The 18,069-nt window shown below is 39.8% G+C and overlaps 1 protein-coding gene across 2 annotated transcripts in view; it reads left to right on the top strand.

Moving 5' to 3' along the window:
• pamr1b (peptidase domain containing associated with muscle regeneration 1b) overlaps positions 1 to 4,370 on the top strand; it is a 32,265-nt gene extending 27,895 nt beyond the window's left edge. For both annotated transcript variants that reach the window (XM_051885223.1, XM_051885224.1), the window contains 4 exons: positions 717 to 783; positions 1,005 to 1,237; positions 1,761 to 2,104; positions 2,309 to 4,370. In XM_051885223.1, coding sequence (XP_051741183.1) covers positions 717 to 783; positions 1,005 to 1,237; positions 1,761 to 2,104; positions 2,309 to 2,863 — 1,199 coding nt within the window. In that variant the 3' untranslated portion in view covers positions 2,864 to 4,370. The remainder of the gene's footprint in view (positions 1 to 716; positions 784 to 1,004; positions 1,238 to 1,760; positions 2,105 to 2,308) is intronic.
• Positions 4,371 to 18,069: the final 13,699 nt, after the last annotated feature.

Raw genomic sequence — 18,069 nt, 5'->3', positions numbered from 1 at the left:
TGACAAGGTTTAATGTCGAGCCCTGCATGTAGTCTTAACGGACCACGTTTCAGTCACTGTTTCATATTGTCTGACAACAAAAAGAAAAATAAATAGATTAAATAGTTTTATTGGTATTTTGGCTGCATTAAAATACATTATGTGAGCACAAAGAGTAGCAGCAGAGAAGCAAACAAATCTAAAGGGCTGACACTTGGCAGAATGCGAATGCAACTTAATGACAATGAATATTCTAATTGCCATATGACGTCATCTATCGACTTGTAACAAATATATAAATTGGGCATTAAAAATAAAAAAATTGGCATTAAAAAGCATTAAATTAGATTTGATGAAACCTGCAGAAACCCTGTCAAGGTACTTTAGACCATGATGGAAATGCAGACAGCAACAGGTCTGGGGGAAAAAAAGTTCCTGGAACAAATTGTTCTGGGTAATTTCAGTGGAAACGAGGCTTTAGTTTTCTCAGGCAGTTTCCAATCAAGATACTGACAAAGCTCAACCATGCTTAGCTTTAACGGGAAACAAGGCGAGAGTTACAGAGCGATAACTGCTGGCAAATGTTACTGCATTAACAACACACATTTGAGAAACCCAAGATATTTTTTAGAATATTAGAAACTTACAGAATTTTCATAAATACTGTACTGACATAAGCTTTTAAAGAATGATCAATTTAAAATCAAGCTGTGTTTTGTTTGTATTCTTATCTTTAGCCTGTCGAGAGCCCAAAGTATCTGTGCTGGTCAAACAGAGAGTTCTTCCTCCTCACATCCCATCCAGGTACTATTTCATTCCTGACGGCAGAGACTGTTACATCAACACAAGTTTAGTCTTACTGGTTTTCCATGTAATATTGTGATATAATTCTCTTATTCCTTCCAAAGCAGAATTTTCAAGTAACAAAGATTATGTAATCTGTAAACTGTAAACTGTATTTCAGTTATTCTGTATGTTTTTCTAATATGATGTCCTTGTTATGTCCCCCTCTCTCTCTTTTTCAGGAAAACACCTGTGCATAAGTTTTATTCTTCCACTGGTGTGACCAATTTCTTAAGGGAAGTGCAGCCCACCCAGACCCCTTTCAGCCTCCCCCTGCTCCCACAGGGCTTTCACCATCTCTACACACACATCGAGTACGAGTGCATGTCACCGTACTACCAGCACTCTGGAAGTTCACGCAGAACCTGTTTGAAGATGGGAAAGTGGAGTGGACGTCATGTCTCTTGTTCACCAGGTGAGGGCGCACATGACCCAAAACAAACAGCACTGCAAGAGGTGGAGCGGTCTTAGTTAAAAGGATAGTCTCATGTCCTTCCAAAACTGTGTGAAATACAGCAACCTAAAAGCACTATAAAGGTAGTCCACATAACTTGTACTTGAGTAAGTTCAAAAAGCATTTTCATTGAGATGTCTTCTTGTAAATGCCAACAAAGTCACACATTTAAGCTGTTTTCCTCATGGGGACCAGAATTATATCCTTACAACATCAAAAATTTCTGGTATTACTATCCTTGTGGGGACATGTGGTTCACAACACAGGGAATACCTGGGCCAAACACACACACACACACACACACACACACACATCTATCAGAGTGTCAACACAAGAACATCCATGAAGTAGCGAAGTAATAACAAAATTAAGCTCTCCATGTTATCCACACAATCCAAAGCTCTTATTGTTATATTCTGTAATCTTTCAAGTATTCGTTGCTTTTGTTTCTTCTCTTAGTTTCTCTTCTCTCTCTCTATGCCAGTGTGTGGGAAGCTGACGAACTTTGACCCTCAGAACCCAGCAGAGACTAACTGGCCCTGGCTGGCTGCCATCTACCGTTTGCCTGTTGCAAGCAAACTAGGGAAGTTAAGTGTGATGAGGACAAAGGGAACAAACATCGAAGCGATGGAAGAAGAGAGTGACATGGATGGTTGGCAGCTTGTTTGCAGCGGAGCCCTGGTGAACCAGCGTAGTGTGGTTGTAGCTGCCCACTGTGTCACAGAGCTGGGGAAATTATATCCACTCGACACGGCCAAAATCAGAGTAGTGCTGGGCAAACAGTATCGCAGTGATCTGAGAGTGACCAAAGGACTGCAGCGACTACGGGTCAGTTTGTACAAACACTAACAGTCAGAAGTTTGGACACACCTACTCATGGTTCATTATTACTACATTTTATACTAAAAATATAACATTTAAAATTATAGTCACAATTTAAACTACGAAACATCCAAATACCCTGGCCTTTCAGCTGTCAAATATTTGTGTATATTCAGTTATTCACTCTATGTCTCATCTCTGATTGGCCAGGTTTCCTCCATCACTCTCCATCCAAACTATGATCCCCTGGTGCTGGACTCAGATGTGGCCATACTGAAGCTCTTGGACAAGGCTCGTATTGGAGAACATGTGCAACCGATCTGCCTCCCAAATGCTCAGGATACAGTAGAAGACTCCAGACAAGGGATGGTGACAGGCTGGTCCCTCTTACCTGACCAGAAGACTGGAAATGTTGAGAAAGCACGTGTGGGCCGCGTGATGCTGGGGGATATTGTTCACTGTGAGCAGCAATATGCCAATTATGGTCTTCCTATTAGTGTGTCTGAAAACATGCTGTGTGGGCGACAGGGTGCAGACGCTGATCAGTCGAACATTTGCCCTGCCGACACTGGAGGGATTCTCATCCTCCCACCGGTCTCCTCGGACTCCAGTTTCACACCTCCACATGGACAGGGTTCTCAAGAGTGGAAACTTTTAGGGTTGGTCAGTTTCGGATATGATTCTTCAAACTGCAACCCAGAGCTTTACACTGTGTACACTCACGTCGCTAATTTTGTCAGCTTTATAGAGGGAAATATGACATAGGCTGATGTGTAATATTGCATCCTATCTCTGTCTCATTTATATTATGTCATGCATTCCCTTCTATCCCTTATAATACTGCAATATGGGGTAATGTATACACTGGACGATGCAGTGCACAGGACATGTACAGGACATGGACTTATACTTTAAACATTAAGTCCTAACACAACATGAACATCTACCAGCACTTCTCACACACAGTATGTGCTGGCCCTCGGCTTCTCAGGTGATGTAAAATGAGTCACATCTAGTTGTAGTTGGTTTGCCTATAAATCTTTAAAATGTACATAAATTGTAATATTGTATTTACCATCGTAAGCGTTATTAAAAGGTGTACATATTTACATAAAATATATATATTTTAACATGTATTGTCATTGGGACAACCATAACTCATAGTAGTATGGACTGCAGTGACATTTTCTCTGAGGAGGTGAGTGAAAAATTGAAGGGAAAATATTTAAAAGAACACAATGAAAACTAATAAAATATTACAACATATAGTGTGTACAACACTTTTTTCTAAAATGACAGTCTACCAGCTACACCAGTGAATTCAATTTTAGAGATCATTGTCTTCTCAGAAGACCTTAAAGTGCGAGTTGAATGGCAAGATACAAGTGAAAAGTCACTTGAGAGAGGAAGCAATTGTGCTATGATTAGCCTCTCATCCAAATCGAAATGAACTGGAAAAACAAAATGTTTTTAGCAGCCATTCATCTAAATGAATCGTGTACCTCCTTACCTGTGATGACTTCTGATGTTTACAGATGATTTATTGTCTAATGGTTCAAAAAGAAAATTGCCAAATAACGTTTCATTAGTTCAAGACTTTCATATAATACTTTCGTGAGGTCCATGATGGAGGGTTTGAGCATCAGACTCGAGTCGATCTCTAAATTCCTACATCGACTCGAATGGGGACTTTTTTTTTTTTTTTTTTTGCCTATTTTCCTTTTCAAAGCTGAAGAAATATTTAGAAAGGTGCAGCCATCTGTTCAGCACATAAAAAAATGCAATGCATAGTTGAAGTTAATAAAAACTGAGGTAGTATTGATGTGATGGAGGTATGCTGAGGTAAGAAGCTGTTTAAAATCCCTTGTGATGTGATGTGATGCTACTCATGAACATCTGTTTAAATCTTTAGTTAACAGAAAAAAGATACACAAATATTGTTGCTGTATTTCTATAGTTATTACTTTTAAAGAAAGAAATGTAAAAATGTTATAATGCTAAACAACATAGAATTGGTTGCTTGTTGGTAGTGCAAGGTAAACATTGTTTCATTTACCTGAAAGTATCTGGAAGTATCATCAGCATGTTCATTAGACAATCAAATTAGCGACATATATCTGCATATGCATTAGAACAATTCCATGCTGTCAACCTTAGCATGAAAAAATAAAGTTACCAAAGAACAAAACCCTTTTTAAAGTGGTCCATTTAAGTCTGTTTTACTGTACTAATGTGTGCAACAATACTAAAATAAAATTTTCAACAAACTGAATTTCATGTTTTCAAAAGTTATTTATATTTTATATATTTAATGTTTACATTTTTTCTTCCCTTTCTATGACATTTTTGTTGTTAACCACTCCCATTTTTAAGCCTACCTTTCACTTTATCAGTGACTCCTTCCCAGTTTTTCTTTATGTAACTCCCGAACCTGACCGCCCCTGACCTCAGAGACGATCGCATTCCGTAGAGCCCCCCGAGACCTTCTATCAACCCGATTTTCAGAATTTTTCCCTGCGGCGTTCCTGAGATAGAAGCCAAAAACTAATGACTGAAATCACCAATGGACAAACCTAGGCTACTGGCCATCCTCAGGGGTTGCGGGCGAATCTGAGCATGGCTGGGGACGACAAGCCTTCTCCAGCTTGGCCCAGAGCCTCGGAGGGGGTGGAAGTCTTTTATTTTCAGAATGTTTCCCTGAGCTGTTCCAGAGATATGGCCGGTTAAGAACGTCCTATCATGGCGTCCAAATCCCGGCATGGACGTCCCAGTTCTCAGCTTGGACGTCCACGTCAGATGTCCACGCTGAGGGGCGTTACGTCCCAATTGGATGCCTGCACAGGTGTTATAAATAGACCTGGTTCCTAACCCAACCCATAGTAGCCCTATGGAATAGAACCCTAGAGTTCTTTAACCTTTGGATTTGGCATTATTGGATCAATTGAGATCTAAGCCCATGCCGACTCCCACCCTAAACCTACCCATAGTAGCCCGGTGGAGGGGAGACCTAGTCCTATTAGCCCTTGGGTGCTTTACCCTATATTTTTGGATCAACTTTGACCTAATCCTATACTCATTCTCTTTCTAAACCTAACCACAGTAGCCCTATGGATTAATTTTAGGCCTAATGCCCATTTGGGAGAATCTCCTAGTCAGGAGGATGGTATAGTCTAACATGCGTCAGCCCGTGCACTTCCTCAGGGAGGGATGGGGTGGGAGTGTGAATCAAGCCCAGACAGGCTCTTTGAGGGATGTGTGGCCCAGATAGGTCTAGCATCTCCTGGTTTGCCTCTGAGAAATAATTATTTTTGTTGTTGTCATTATTATTATTATTATATCCTGTTATCTGATAACGATTCTCATTGTCTTCCTAGGCTCCATTGTCATGATATCTGCAGATCAGGACTTCCAAAAATTGATTAGGAGCATGCATCACTTCTTGAAAGCCTTTCATCATGCCCGTATGCTTCAAGCCTCTGCCAATCAAAATTGGCAGCCGGCCTGCCTGGTCCATTTAGCAAATCAAATTGTGACAGGAGTTCAGCCAGCACTTCTCAGTTTAAACACGGAAAGGCTGATTTAAGGGAACGCTCAAAATTAGTTGCATACGGTGGTGGACATCTTGAAAGACCATTATGGGGAGGCCTTGCAGGAGGCCAGAGCAGTGCTCCTGGAAGCCTCATGAGTTCGCTGGGAGGAGGCATGGCAGGTGGCTATTAGATGGGCCCATTGGAACTTAAAATCCATCAAATTAGCTACCGCCGCAGTCACAAGGCTGATGACAGGAGATCCCCCAAGTAGGGAGGAGGAGTTAGTAGAGTAGTCAACCCACGGCCAGTAGAGGGGGCTGGTCAGTCTTTGGAGGCCCAGGTAATGCATCTCCATTCTGGACTGCCTTCATCTTTGGCAAAAGCAGGAAAGGTCCAAATTAGGCAAGGAGAAGGTGCACAGGGAGGGGCAGTGACTGTTCCAGATCCCCCGGTAGCTCCTGTAGTGCGTCGTAAAACCCCAAGCAGCTGAAACAGCTAGCCGGGTTGATCAGGAGGACTCAGGAGGTGAAGCAGGGTTAGCCTAGTTTCACGTGGTCCCCTGAGCCAGAGGCTAACTTGTTCATGTTTTGGGAAGGGGAAGTGGAGGTAGGAGTGGAGGACCAGGCTGGTCCTTCCCGACTTGCTCAAGTGTCTGTGGTTGAGCAGAAAAATCCCAAGGGAACCCGTCACTAGCCTCCAGGAAGAGGCACAGACGGCAGCTCAAAGTCTTCACAAAAGATATGAACACCATGGAGACAAGTATAAAAACTGGGATCTGGCACCAGTTAGGCCGATTCTGTTCCTGGGACACTCCAATCTGGGCCGTCTACATCCTATAGACAATGACAAAGTTGAAGTGGATTGCTATCCAGGGGCAAATCTGGCTCAGGCCTACCACATAAGACCCCGGTGTATTTGGGGACGCAAAATGTGGTTCTCTAGTTCGGTCTGAATAACAAGGATTAAGGGAACCCGGTTATTCTGAGTAAGAGCCTAGAGCATCTACAAGGGGCAGCTTTCCAGACCTTCCCGAATGCAGTGATCCACATTCCCCTAATTAACTATGATAAAACGATGTCAGGGCGGCTGGTGAAAAATGTCAATCTACCGAACGAAATAATGCAGAAGACAGGCCACAGCATCCCTTTAATGCACTGGCAATCTTTCAGAACGGAGGCGGACAAGATTCATTGGACCACGGCTACACATTTTTTTTTTTCTCGAGGAGACAGATACCCATGTTCTATTGCATCATCAGAGTTATCACCCCGGGCATACATGTAGAGGGATTGTGTTGGCACAACTATTGAGATTCAGGAGGATTTGCTCACAGGAGGACAGCTTCCAGGAAGCCAGGGGGATTTTGTTTAAAGCGCTTGGTAGGAGGGTTTACTCAAGGTCACAGCTGCGTGCCATTTATAAGGAACACTGCCATTCTATTGCAAATCCGGCCGTTCTGTCCCCCCAGGCTGAAACTGTTTTGTTCATGCCCATTTTTACATTTTCATCAGCTTCGGTCGGCCTTGCAAGACAAATTAGGGGGAACTTTGCTCAAACCCTGGCGGACACCCTGGCAGTAAGAGATATTTCGCTCCTGGCCGCATATAAGCGCAATACCAACTTACGGAATCTGCTAGTCCATAGCCGCCTCCCCAGGGCCAGGGAAGATTTACGGCCAGTCAGAAAACATCGGGTCATCAAGGCCTGGGGTTAGCAGGAGGCAAATTAGAGCTGGTCGATTAGAGCTTGTGACTGCTCGGTTGGAGACGACCGCAATGGGCAGAGTGTTCCTCCCCGTCTTGCGCATCACACAATACGTGGCTCTCCCTCTGGGGAGTGTCAGGGAGAGGCCCTCTGAGTATTCCCCTCCCAGCACCGTGATGGCCAGACTTGAAAGAGCCACGCCCCGCGCTCCAGAAGGGGAGTCACAGGCAAATCTGAATCAAGCCAGGACCGGTGTGCCCTCCCCGGCCCGGGAAGCCACTCAGAGAGCCCTGGAGGTCAGATCCAAACCTTGCGACTTTAGCAGCTTATAACTCTGGAACCGCTGCAGGGATCCACACCAAGTTTGAACCGTATATAGGCACAGCAACCAATCTGATAAACCTTATTTGACAAAAAAAAAGGTCAAAACTATGTTTAAGATATGGCAAGGCTGCTTGTACAGCAGTCAGCAAGTATACAGACTTGAATAAAATGGTCATTACAGTAAATCTACATTTTGATATTGTGAAATGGTTATTATTACAGAGCAAAAACTGTGCATAAACAGTGATTTCTTTGTTTCAGTTGCTGTTGAAGACTAGTGAGCAGCAGCAGCAGCTGTCATCACATCTCCGGATGATGCTGGGTTGATGCTCAAGTGATGCTCAACACAGGTGACAAAAATGATGCACATATAAGGAATTATATAAATCTGGAGGATGTAGATCCTTAGGAGTGGGAATCTTTTGGAATCTCACGATTCGATTCGTATCAATTTACGATTCTCGTTTTCGATTCATGCATAGATTTGATTTTAGATTTGAATTAAAAAATTGAGGTTTATTTTATTTAAAGTCAAATTTAAATTAAAGTGAAAAAATAAAGGAAATTAAATGATTAATTTAATTTAAAGGATTAGTTCAACCAAAAAATGAAGGAATCATGCATGCATGTCCTCTGGATCCTTCACAGAAACAGCTTATCTAAAACTGGTTCACAAACCTTTGTCCCTGAAGCCCCCTCCTTACATATAAGAGCACCTGTGCCCCCAATTGACTGATATTAAATACTCATAGGGGCAATTAAACTTGAATTAGGTTTTTAAGTATGATATTGTTCTACTTCAATCAATTTATAAATCTAATATTCTTGTTTTGTAGGAAATTGGTAAAACTAGTTACAGCCTATTGTTTACATGGCACAGTTTTGCCATGATGGTTATATTATATTGCGTTTTTAACAGGCTTGTTTTGGCTTTTTTTGTGATATCTGGCAACTATTCACCTGGCGCTTTAATGAAGAGGAGGAAGCACTGTTTCTACCGTTTGGTCGGGACTCGGGAATTATTCAGTAAAGTATAGTTTAAATTATACAAATCTTGTAATCATGTTATTATTATTACCTAGCCTGGTGGAGACATTAGACATCGCAGTTGCCACCTCCACTCAGCCTTTCATGTTCTCTCGTTGTGTGAGCGTGCGCGTCTATTCATCATTATTAAGTGTGACCAAGCTTATATGAGCATCAAGTTGAGAGACAAAGGCAGTGATTATAAGCTGGTTCCGATCAATAGCCGACTGCTGGCATAGTACGCGCTGCTGTACAACATGTCAACATTTAGTGATTTAGCCTCACAATAAGTTCGCTTTTACAAGCAAGTATATTGTTCATTACCACGGCAACTGCATGCGCATGCATGTTGAATGCGCTTCTCGCGTGTGGAAAAGTATCTGTCTGTACACATAGAGGTGGCAAGATCGCAAGAAAAGCTTGACGTGTGCTGGTAACAATACATTATTTAAGACCATTTTCTATTCCTTAAGATCAGGCTTGGGAGGGTTACTTTAAAAATGTATTCCGTTACAGTTACAAATTACTTCATTAAAAAGTATTCAGTAACGTAATCCAAGTACCACAATATGAAAATAATGTAATCTGATTACTTTTGGATTACTTCAAACTTTACTGTAAATAAATTGCATTTTTAAATTTAATTTTAATTATTTCTTCTCAATTTTAAAGTTTTTAAATTTTACACGTTCCATACTTTTGAATGGGTCTCAACAATAAAAATATTTTAAAAATCTGATAAATTATCTATTGCAATATTATTATCATTGTTGTTGTTGAGAGCTTAAAAATATAAAAGTCACATCAGATCATAACCAAACTGAACAAGCTCAGATCAAACATTTCTGTTAATGTTTGTTCTGCTTTAATTTTAATGTTTAGCATTTTGGTTACTTTTAAAAACTATTAAAACTAAGCAATCATGTCTCATTTCCACAACTTGGGAACACACAGCCCTGAATATATATATATATATATATATATATATATCTATCTGTGTGTGTGTGTGTGTGTGTGTGTGTAAAGGGCTATTCAGACATCTAGTGGCTACAGTATGGTATTACAGATTATTGTTTTAGTCCTTTGATAAAGAAAGTGTTTTCGTAGCTGGAAGGCAGAGCACTGTACAACCATGTCGTTTGCATTTTCTTCTTTGAAAATAAAATAGCAGTGAAATTTCCATGAATTGAAAGCGTTTTTCCCTGCAGGCAGCATCGTTTCAACTAGCAGCAGTGATTCAATCTGCGTCTGAGGAGATCGTAGACGGGTGTTATTTGCGCATGCACCAGCGGGTGGCTCACGCGAGTCATCACTGGCAACAGAACCAATACGTGCTTAATACGTGTTATTATGGCAAAACAATGATTTATTTAGTTTTAAATGAAATGAATGTAATCCTGATAGTATCCCCCCTTTTTTCAAAATGTAACTGTAATCTGATTACTACGTTTTTTGATGGAACTGTAACGAATTACAGTTACTGGATTTTTGTATCCTGATTACGTAACTCCGTTACATGTATTCCATTACTCCCCAACCCTGCTTAAGATACAGGAGCTGTTTTTGCTTCCCGTTGCAAGTCTTTGCACTCTTTAAACTGCCCAGCTCTCTCAGTTGCCGTCTTATTAACATACCTTAAAAACAGGGGTGGCTAACGTTGGTCCTGGAGAGCCGCATTCCTGCAGAGTTCAGCTCCAACCGTAATCAAACACACCTGAACAAGCTAATCAAGGTCTGAAGGGTTGCTAGAAAGCTATAAGCAGCTGAGTTTTTATCAGGGTTGGAGCTAAACTCTGCAGGACTGTGACTCTCCAGGACCGGAGTTCACTACCCCTGCTTTAGAACATCAATTTTTAAAATTTCTGAATCGATTAGAATCGTTAGAAGACAGAATTGCGATAGAACTTCAAGAATGTTGCCATGACTGAAACACCAGAGGGCTCTTTGCCATCAGCTAGGCTGCAATTCTTTTTTCAAGCTGGATGTGGAAGTGGCTAAAGTTACATCAGTGTTAGTTACCACCTTCCCAGAAAACATTCAGAGAGAACTTGGTCAAAAACTTCCTCAGACAGAAGCACTGCTTGTTGCAAAATCTGTCTGTATGGGATTGAGGCAGACATGATACTTTCAGCTGGATCATGTTCAGGGCTACCTGATTTTAAGCAAATTACTCACATTGTTGCGGTGGACACAGAGGTACATTTTGTGTGCAAAGTCATGAAATCATGGTATTTTGAGCTCCTTCGTTCTTATGAGCTAAACTGAAGGTGACATTGAGGTGTTTTATCCTTTGCTAAATTAACTCTCTTTTGTATTTTCCCTCCAGATGGCTTCTCAAGAAACCATGATTTTGAGAGTTATTCTTACAGAAGCTGATATCAGAAAAATCACACTGACTTCAAAGCCATGCTCAGTTGAAGATTTGATTAGTTGTCTCAAAAACACTCTGGGACTGTAGTATAATTTTACTTTTTACAGTTTCGAGATCCTGAGTTTGATCATGAACTGATTGAATTGGTGGCACTGTCATCAAGTGAAATGCAGACATCAAGTGAAATACTGAGTGATACTCCAAGTACTGATCTCCAAATCACCCCAGGAAAAGAGAATGCCATGACCTAATATGTGGCCATGGCCATGGTCGATGTTGAATATAGGCTGCATCAAATAAATGTTAATCTACTTGAAGGATGGAACGCACCTAAAAGTGACAAAGGATTTGAAGCATGACATTCTTCAGAAACTGGCAGAGATACTCCTTCAAAGCATACACCACTGCTGATGATCTACGAGCTGTTGAAAAAGGCATTGGTGGATGCTCACCCCTGTCTTCAAGAACCAGGATCACCTTCTGGATTCTGTGGGTGGACGAACAGTTTGAAAGACAAAATTACAGATCAAAAATGAAGAGCCTTGGGCACACAGAGGAAAAGAGGAAGATACTCTACCAGCAGTGATCCACCTAACAAGAACATTAAGAAACCAAGGAAAGTGGAGGTCACCTACCTACCTGACCTTCCAGATGGGCAGGATGCTTCCAGTCTTGTTATATTCAGACAGCAGTTGGTGGACCTCTAATGCAGTCTTTATCAATCAAAAGATGGACATGACTCTGTCCTTAAGAAGAACAGATGTTGTGATACACCTCCATCTATCCATCCTCTGTGTGAATTGTCTTGGAGGGGAATGTTGTAATGAACAACATACCCCTGACCACGTGTCTTGTTTTTGGTTTGATGTATGCCCTGCACCTGGACAAACCAAAGTACATAATCAACACTTTGAATTTCATTCAGAGAGTGATGTTAAGTTTGGGCAAGGAGTTGAAAGGCAAAGTTCAATAGCATTGAATTAAAAACCATTAGTTCATTGAAATAACAGTTTTAATGCAATGTTATTGAAATGTTAAGTACAGTCAACTTGAAATGTTTTGTTTTTTCAACAAGACAAAATTAACTTTTTTAGGGCAACGAGTTTCCATAAACTTCAATCAACTTGTATAGGCTTACAGTGTAGAGGACACTAAAGATTTAAAACAAAACAAAACTCTGTAGTTGTGAGGTAGTATTACAACAGGGCCATCCACAAAAGTATTTTACACTTTCAGTCAGCTGAAAGCTAGATGCAGCAGGCCTCACAAAAAGAATTAGATTGAAAAACATGATCATTTTGGTGTCTGCGTGGATTAAAAATGCATTTTATGTGCACGATAATGCATATTGTTTGAATTTGCTCAATGCTGTAAAATCAATGCCTCAGTTAACTTTTTTGCTCTCCTGCTGAAGCTTTATAACTTTGTATACGACTCATACGTTCATTTCAAGTGGCTTGCAGTTCAGAAAGGGCTATATCCACAGCAGCAGCTCAGGGAATTCCAGAGACTTATGGATGTAAGGTGGCCATACAACGCATGGCATGCCATAATCTGTGGGTCATGCTTTTAACAGTTCTGAAATCGCTGTGGGATGAAGCACTTGAAAATAGTGGTGATAGAGCAGTAGAGGCAAGGGGCATTCTTTCTCAGATTTACATTTCATCAGTATACATTACAAGTGTACAAATAATGTGTAAAAGACAGTCGAAAACAAGCTGAAGATTTCATGACTCATTGATGATGAGCAATGTAGGGCAGAAAAATAGTCAACAAAGTGATGGTGATCTTTTATCAGGTGCTTGACAGCCTCACATTTGAACTGCAGAGGTGTTTTTCAAAGAAGAATTGTGAGATAATGCAAGACACTCAAGCCAAAGAGTACAACATTCTTGAATAAGTCTCTTGTTTGCTTTTGCTCAGCCATTTTAGCCAGATTTAGACTCAAATATGAAGTTAATCAAACCAAGCAGTTTCTTGATAGGAGAGAGAAAAGTGAAAGGGACAGACCGTCTACTCTCCTTGACTTTGTTGTGTTTCTAGAACCTTATAAATAGGTCTTCAGAGAGCTATTTCGATTTTTTGATGTCTCGTTACACCAGTTAGCAGTGCTTCTTGTGAGAGAAACTTCTAATTAAAACCCACCGTAGGACAACATTGGCTGATGACAGGTTAAGTACAGTTCTTACAGTTCTCAGTGGTGAGTCAAGGAGGGCACGCTCAACACTCAACATGAATGAGTTCTGCAGAATTATGCTGTAATAAATCTACCTAGCATAGGTTTGTAATATTGATGATACCAAAATTATTTTTATTTTTCAAATCCATTTCTGCTTGATACCTTCTATATCCAATTGCTGTGTGTTTTTTGTAAATGTACTTTTTTGTGAATAAACTCAATTTTTGTAACTGCTTTAAAGAACAGTTTGTTCTTGTAGGAGACAATGCACGCAAGGGCGTTACCAGTTTCTAAGTTGGTTGGACAAAAGAAGTGTCAACTAAAGACCTGGGTATACTCTGCTTTTTTTTTTCTTTTTTTTTTACGCGTACGCTAACATACACGCACAGCCTTGGAAAGTATACTTCACTTGACTGGTACGTGTACACAGGCTTTCGACGCATGCGCAGTTTTGAGCAATCTTTCGCCATGAGTTAAAACCCATGTAAATATATTTGTATTCTTTCACACTAGAGTTATACAAATGAGGGTACTTTATAACCTCTTCACACATTCTCTTGTCTATGTACTGTAGGCCTCCATCGTCACTGTAGCTTGCATGCGTTCCGGTCTGTTCTGTTTATACAGGTTTTCTTCGACTACCTTGTGAATCGACGCCCCAGGGCATGGCTGCCACCTTGTGGATAAACTAATTACTGCAAAAAAAATTAAATGTGCATGTGCGACCTGCACGTACAAAGTATGCGTGGTTACAAAAATCCGGCGGTGCACATACAGTACGCCCATACTCTTGATGGCAAAATATGTGTCACGAGTATAAGTGTAGTATACATTGGGCTTAACAATACAAACTGCTCCTGTACATCCAGACAGTGACAATATGGAAGTAATCACAAGCAACGCTTGTGACAGAACATGGTTGGATGGCATGTGGGATGGCAACCTGGAAGGTTCCTGGAGATGGTCACCTCAACATAGAAGCTTCAACAGAGCCCCACTGCCAGTTCTGGGCTTTCCTCTGTCGATTCCTGTAAATTACCAGCCACTTGCACCTGCAATAGACAATTTTCTACAATTTATAACTGGAAAATGTTGTTTATAGAGTGACATCACAATACTGTTTCTATTTTACATTGGGAGTTGGTGGAATTGACTTTTTTTGAATTTACAGAGTAGCATTTATATAGTGAAATCACCTACTTCCAATACATCGATCAGATAACATTGAGCATTCGGATTTAAATGAGGTACGCAAAGAAGGCAGCTGTCTTATCTCTCTTAGCAAGATTTGTACAGTACATCCTGGAATGTGCAAATTGAGTCATATAGTAGATGCACTCATATATGCAATATCAGTTAAAACTATTAAATATCTACAAATCATTAAATATGAACTATATGTAATAATTTGTGTTCATTTTTTTTTTTTTTTTTGAGAGGGCTTGGCTAGTTAGGCCAAATAGAAACACATTTAAAATCACTCCATTTTTCAATTATGCACATGTTTGTCAGTAAAACAGAACATAAATTATAAAACTGGCCAAGACCAGTTAAATCATATTAAACACTGGTTCATGGGTATACCAGAACAATGCGGTGAACCATACTGTTTCAAAAGGTTATGAAACCACTCTGTACCGCTTATTCGAAACAGCAGTGTTTTGAGAGCACCCATCACTGAATAGTTAAATGATGATGGATGACAGCATCACATATTGAATATGGTTAAAGGTAGGGATGTGAAGATGAAGCCATATGAAGCTTTGAGACTTTATTTCGGGATATGCCAGGCTAACAAATCAAAGCTTCAATACATTGCAATTTGTCACCTTAACGCCATCATGTGGTGGACCACAATTATTTCAGACATTGAAATTGCTGACTGCAGAAGCACTGAGAGTGCAACAAATTATCATATATATATATATATATATATATATATACACATATATGTGTGTGTGTGTGTGTTTGTTTGTTTGTTTAAATTGAGTTTATTTTCTCTGATATTCATGTTTCCGTTTTTGCCCTGTGCTGGACTAGCCATCTGTCCAGGGTGTCCCTCACCTGTGGCCCGAGACACTGGGACAGGCTCCAGCATCCTGATGACCCTGTAGAGGATAAGGCAGATGGATAGATGGATTTTTATTAATTTGTGCATTACTCAACAATATTACATTGACTGAACAAACACTTGAGACTGCTGAAACCCTAACCAGGTGTTCAGGATATACAGTATGGGTTACCAGTACCGCCGCTCCCTATGAGAGGAGTACACAGTCTGCATCACCTGGAACATCACTCATCACCCTTTAAAAAACATTCTGACCAAACACACAAAATTAACCCTTTCATGCATGAATTATGACAACCTCAGTCAGGATTTTTTTTTTTTTTTTTTTTTTTTTCCTCCATATGTGTTTTTATTGCTCTTGGGACATGAAAAACAAGATTTGAGATTTTCAGATGTCCACTTGAGTGGATAATATGTTTTTGAGATACAGTATTAAACATAATACATTAATATCACAGCAATACTGTGTGTATTTAACAAACCATTGAATAAAATTATATAAAATCATGTGAAAAAAAAATTTAGTATAGCTTATTAATTGCAAATGCAATTGAGTTTGTTCTAGTTTGACCAGCAGACAGAGAAGAACTATTTTATATCAGAACATGAGGAAGTGATTCCATCAAAGATCTGGTGGAGGCACAACTCTGTGGAAAAAAATGGACACATTTCTTCAATATCTCTTCCTCTCTGAGAAAACCTCAGACTGAAATCTACATTGATCTCTTGATGTTTTTTTAAAAAAACTAGTGATCAGGTGTTTCCAATCTCATGTGAAATGAGCAGTGTTGGGAGTAACACATTACAAGTAACATGAATTATGTAATCAGATTACTTTTGATGTAACGAGTAAAGTAACGCATCACAAGTAACATGAATTATGTAATCAGATTCCTTTTTTGATGTAAGGAGTAAAGCATTACAAGTAATGTGCATTTTGTAATCTGATTACTTTTCTGATGTAAAAAGTAAAGTAACGCATTACAAGTAACATACATAATCAGATTACATTTTGGCGTAACTGCAAATAACACAAATACATTTATTTACAGGCAAAAAAGTTACTGCAGATGAAGTATTTTCAAGAATAACAGTCACAGTAATAGTATGAATTGTAGCATAAATATAGCTAATGATGCATGATGGCCAATTTAGTAGACAGATGATTAATCAGGATATTTTTTATTTATTTATTTATTTTTAATCTGCAAGAGCCTCCTAGGATAGAAGGAATGGATGGATCATCTGAAGTAATGGCATTTCTGACTGGCTGTCGGCCATCTTGGTTTGGAGAAAAAAAAAAAAATCCAAGTATAAAGGCTTGCCACTTGGTGGCAGTACACAGGATGATGCACTGTAGTGGTTGATGTGCAACTATGCCATCAAAACCCATACATTTGCAAGAAAATGCTTTTTGAATAGCTGTCCACTGTAGTGACCTCTATGCGTGAAAGGGTTAAATTATTCAAGTGCAAGGGATTATGGGTATTCCCCCCAGTCACAATGCTTCTCCAGTGCGTGCTTAGTAATATCTGCAACAATATGAGATTTAAAGTGCTTAGCCTTTATAGCTTTACAAGAGCAACTCAAAATGTCCACTTTACAGTAGTATGGCAGAACAGATAAAAGCGTCTTTACTTAAAGTGCCTAATCAGAGTGTATTGTGGCAAACAGTTCTTCTGTAACATCTTTTCCCATGTAATATCAAAATAGTGTTTAATGATTCAGCTTGGCAAATGTTAGAAAAGTAACAATATGTGACCCTGGAGCACAAAACCAGTCATAAGTCGCACAGGTATGTTTGTAGCAATAGCCAACAATACATAGTATGGGTCAAAATGATCAATTTTTCTTTTATGCCAAAAATCATTTGGATATTAAAGGTGCAATATGTAAGAATTTTGCAGTAAAATATTCAAAAACCACTAGGCCAGTGTTATATATTTTGTTCACTTGAGTACTTAAAATATCCCAAATGTTTCCAACTATTTGTAAATCGTGGGAAAATTGCAGTTTTAACCAAGGCTCCGGGACGTATGAGTGAGTCTCCTGTCAATTGTGTCATACCCGCGTTACCCTCAGTTTCCGGTTTTATTTTGTAGAAACCATGGAAACACTGAAGATGCTTTAATATTTACATGTTTTAATAGACAAGGGAACAACTGTTTTGAAAACAAATTGTTGTTATCTAGCTCAACACATTTAGTCTTATTGTTTAAATCAATTTTCTTGATTTTTTCGAGTACCATGCTTTACCATGCCTCAGAGAAAAACACTATTTTGTGAAGTAGCTAACATAGCATAATCAGATGCAGCTTTATTTTTAGTAACAGTAATACAGAATTTTCTCCATCATACAATACGTTTTAAAATTAATTGCATGCCATTTATCAACACAAGCCATCCAGCATTTAATATGATATTCTTAAATCGATCTATCTTACTGCAGTGTGTAACAATGTCTCACAGCAGCCGCCGAGTGAACACACAGAGTAACGTTATAACATCATTTTCAACACACTCAAATGTATCTAATATGATAAACAGAGCTGTGTTACCTCATACTCATGACCGGAGAAGCGGAAGCGGCGCCGGCGACTGAGGCATAATAAAAGTCCCGCTGCTCACGCTGTGTGTTGCGCAATCGCTCCAGCGGCCTCGTTCAGCTCCCACAACACTCGGTCCTGCTCTGCTTCATACTACAGTAACGTTAATAATCACATCCATGAACATGATTTCTGCCCGAGTCCTATCCCGATTGTTTTC

Source organism: Ctenopharyngodon idella, chromosome 24, assembly GCF_019924925.1.
Source record: "Ctenopharyngodon idella isolate HZGC_01 chromosome 24, HZGC01, whole genome shotgun sequence".
Lineage (NCBI taxonomy): Eukaryota > Metazoa > Chordata > Actinopteri > Cypriniformes > Xenocyprididae > Ctenopharyngodon > Ctenopharyngodon idella.
The sequence above is the reverse complement of the archived record's forward strand: the minus strand, read 5'-3'. Positions and strand labels throughout refer to the sequence as shown.